We start from the raw sequence: 4,021 nt of genomic DNA, 5'->3' as shown, positions 1-4,021 counted from the left end.
ATGAGAAATGTGATGAGATTTTTACTTTATTTTCTTTTCTTTTCTTTTTTTAGAATTGGATATTGCATTCTCAAAAAAAAATTGTTTTCGTATTTGGTTCGGGTAAGATGTTTTTACGTTTGAAACCCTGAAATTATGTGTGAGCAACTGTTTCGAGGATGTACTCAATTACAAACAACTATATACAAACTAAAAGCCATATTTGGTACTTTTCTATGACTAGTTCAAAATTGATCTGCCAAAAAAGAGAGGACACAGTTTCAATAATTCTAGTATATATATCCATCGACCTTAAAATAAGACAGACTCTCCACTGCATGAACTTTTGTTATAAATAAATAAATAAAACGAAATAAACCTTATTGTTGTTAAAGATATATAAGCATTAAGCACTCAAACTCAAAAACTGAAAATGATATAGAATTGTGTTAGAATAATTACAGAAAAGATCGAAACAGGTAAAACCTCTACAAAATAGTGCATAGCATAATGTCATTAGATGTGAGCTAGTAAAAAAGAGTTTAAATAATTTACATTAGGTGATAGGTTTAAACCTCTTTATTGCCATTTTAGCAATTTAAAAAAGATAATATATCCAAACTCATTAGCGTCTACAGCTGCGACAATAATGGGTGTGATCTAAGGAACGAGCTCCACAGTTGTAACAGAAGGCATTTCCACACCTGCAACCCAAAATAGAAGAAAATGTATACATGTATTCTTTTTACAAAGGTAATTGAAACAGATCGATGAATTGCCCATTTCTCTCATAGTAATAGCAATCAGTTAATTAGACTCAAATGATACGTTGGAATCTCATGCTTTAGAGAATTTTCTAGCATGTGTATGATGACTATGAACCCTTTATAAGTGCATTGTAATGATTGACAAGCCCAAAGACATAAAAGTGGTGAAAAAAAGAGAAAACAATTATTCATGACCATAAACTAGCAAAAACAATAATCCAATATTGTCAGAGAATTCTTGAGTAATTGACACATGAAATTTGTCATGACACATGGGGAGGAAGTATTGTAAATGGGAAAAATTAAGAACGTGAAACAGAGTAAGCCATAGCCATGTTCTTATTACACATGCTGATGCAGATGCAAGATATGCGACTGTACACATTCTGTGCACTTAATCAATCAGTTATCCACCCCCTTACTTGGTAACAAGTATCCATTTGAGGCTCTCTTTGGCAAACCCCTCTTCTCATACACTTGAAAGCTTTTGTCTGCCTGAGCTATACATTAACCCTATCATCCCATCGTACCAAATTTTCCCCAAATCAGTTTTTCTGGGCTACAAAGAGGGTACCAAAGTTTACATCCTCTACGATCTATGTTCCAGACAATTATTCATCTCATACAATGTCATTCTCTTATAATTGACCTTTCCTTTCTGATAAAAATGCTCTGCAACTAACACTCATGCACGGATTGACATAAATAACAGATAGCAGTTAGAGGAAAATAGCTGTTAGCCATCTTCAGATGGTTTGTTTTTTGTTTCTTCCGTTATACAATTTATTCAGTTCACAAACAAGTGCATTCAGTTACATGCATTCATGCTTCCTATTAGATGGTCACCACTATAAATAAACGGGTGAACTTGTTGTGATGTACACTCAATTTTTCCAAATACAAGAATGAGAAAATATTTGGAGTTCTTGACATCAAGTACATGGAAATAAAGCCGGTATGCAAGTGTCGAAGCTTTCACAACTTAAAATATATGGAGTTTCTTAAATATAACAAAGAAAGGGACATCTCAATTTGATGTTGTCTATTAATCATAAGCATGCAAGTGCCAACCATAAAGCTAAAAGTGTTACACCCAAACAGAGAGCTAGGTCAAATATTTAAAGAAGATTTGAAACCCTGAAATTATGTGTGAGAAACTGCTTTGAGGATGTCCTCAATTACAAACAACAACTATGTACAAACAAAGCCATATTTGGTCCTTTTCTATGACTGATTCAAAATTGATCTGCCAAAAAAAAGAAGAGACAGAGTTACAGTAGTACTAGTACATTTGAGAGGTTGCTTATGCTAAACCATGTATACTACTATTGTCTTATTATCAATACAATGAACCTCTGACTGGAAAAGGTTAGGAAGCAAAATAAGAATGACAAATTGAAATCTGGGTTTGCATCAAAAAGATGCACAGAGGAGAGAAAACATGAAGGTACAATATAAGAACTAGACAAGTTATGGTCAAAGGAACCAACATGATGTTGCAGTTGCAGAGGTGAGAGACCTCCAAAACTGCAATATAATAGTACTATAATAACACAAGACTTGACCTGAAACTCACATGATACATCTATGTAATGTAAATAAGACTGCCTACTATATACCATTCCCTGAATTTTCTCTGAGTCATATAGCACCCATCATATTGCCCTCTTATACGATTACACTAAACACAAGGCATGTGGCTCCCAAGATCACAAGTTCAATCCATGTAATCAATCTCTTACATAGAAGATAAGGAAGCCTACTATAGCATGAGTAGAGTCCTATAACACATGATTGTCCTTTTGATACTAACACAAAACAAGAATAAAAAGCTGACCTGCATTTCATATACATGCAGCCATCAGATTTGGCAACGTAAAACCTGCAAATGGGGCACCTCCTCCACTTCATTTCCTTTGCAAGCTGCAGCAACATGATGTCTTCCTTCTCCCTCTCGTCCTTGTTCAGCTTCTGAAACTCCTCACACTCGATACCCTGATGCCAAGGGGCCTTGCACATTGCACACAACATCCTATGACAATTGGGACACTCAGATTCCTTTATTGCATCTTGGCCATCATGAATCAACAGTGCAGAGCAATCCCCATAGGGACAATAAAACTTCTCATCCGCAGTGATTAAAGCCTCACACAGTGCCTTGCCCCACCTATCAAACACTTGAGGAGAAAGAATCTCACGGCAATCCTCAGCCTCCAATAATCCTCTGCATCCAGACACAGGGCACCGAATATTGATCACGTTTTCTTGAAGCTTGGAATCCACATACATCACCACGCACTCCGTGCAGTAAGCGTGGGTGCAACCACTGATAGAGAAAGAGTCCTTCACGGTTTTGGTCTCTGTGCAAATTTCACAAACAAATGGTGCGCTTTTTGAACACTCTCCCTTTTCAGCAGCACAGGAGTTAATGTCGATGGCGTTTCTTCTTCTTTTTCCAAAAGGGGTGTTTTGTGGCTTGAAATTGAGGATCCTAACGTCATCGTCATCTTCAGTGTCGGAAAGATCGATGATAACCGGAGCGGCAAGAGAGGAGGCGCGGTCGACGGAGATGGCGGTGGAGATTTTGGTGCCCTGGTGGGAGAAGCAAAAGGCTTCGAGATCCACCACCTCCATGGAAGAGGGAATGGGAACACTGATCCTGTGCTTCTTGGTCGATCCTGTTCCGATTTTGAGAACTGTGTCTACACTCATCTGAGATGGTGATTCAGAATTCAACATTGAAAACTGTTAGATTGTATAACTCAATTTCAAAAAGAACAAATATTGGTGATGCTTTTTGTGCCTAAACCTAAAGGGTTTTGGAATTCACTGATTGAGGTAGGTACACTGCACACAGCACACAGCACACTCACACTTCCACTGGGCTTGCTTACAATTTACGTCTATGAATCCATTTTAGTCCTTTCTTTCCAATCCATGACGACGTTTGGTTCGGGAATGCTGTCTTTTTGTTTTTTGTTTTTTTAATAATAAATAAAGAAATATGATAATATATATCCTTTTTATCATGATATTCAAGAAAATTACTTGAAATTTTGATTTATCAATGCTGGAGATAAATAAATAAATTAGGTATGAAAAAAAAATATCCTATCTCATAAATATATTATATATTTGAATGATTGATGACAGATGTGATATGATTTGTACTTTAATTTTTTTTTTAGAATTAGATATTGCATTCTCAATAAAATTTCATTTTCGTATTTGGTTCAGGTGAGATGTTTCAAACAAATATAACTAATTATATTAAA

At 36.0% G+C, this 4,021-nt stretch overlaps 1 protein-coding gene across 2 annotated transcripts; it reads right to left on the bottom strand.

Moving 5' to 3' along the window:
- Positions 1–425: 425 nt before the first annotated feature.
- LOC133305167 (E3 ubiquitin-protein ligase RSL1-like) lies at positions 426–3,701 on the bottom strand. Of its 2 annotated transcripts, XM_061505303.1 has the most exons (3): positions 3,620–3,701; positions 2,584–3,458; positions 426–683 (listed from the first exon to the last, which is right to left on the bottom strand). In XM_061505303.1, exons 2-3 carry the CDS (start codon positions 3,456–3,458, stop codon positions 605–607), a joined length of 954 nt encoding a protein of 317 aa, XP_061361287.1. In that variant the 5' UTR covers positions 3,620–3,701; the 3' UTR covers positions 426–604. The 2 variants fall into 2 exon arrangements, with proteins under 2 accessions (XP_061361287.1, XP_061361285.1); XM_061505301.1 differs by having other exon boundaries at positions 2,584–3,677.
- Positions 3,702–4,021: the final 320 nt, after the last annotated feature.

Source organism: Gastrolobium bilobum, unplaced genomic scaffold (assembly GCF_033153095.1).
Source record: "Gastrolobium bilobum isolate Gb01-03AN ecotype WA unplaced genomic scaffold, APGP_CSIRO_Gbil_v1 utg27305, whole genome shotgun sequence".
NCBI lineage: Eukaryota > Viridiplantae > Streptophyta > Magnoliopsida > Fabales > Fabaceae > Gastrolobium > Gastrolobium bilobum.
The sequence above is the reverse complement of the archived record's forward strand: the minus strand, read 5'-3'. Positions and strand labels throughout refer to the sequence as shown.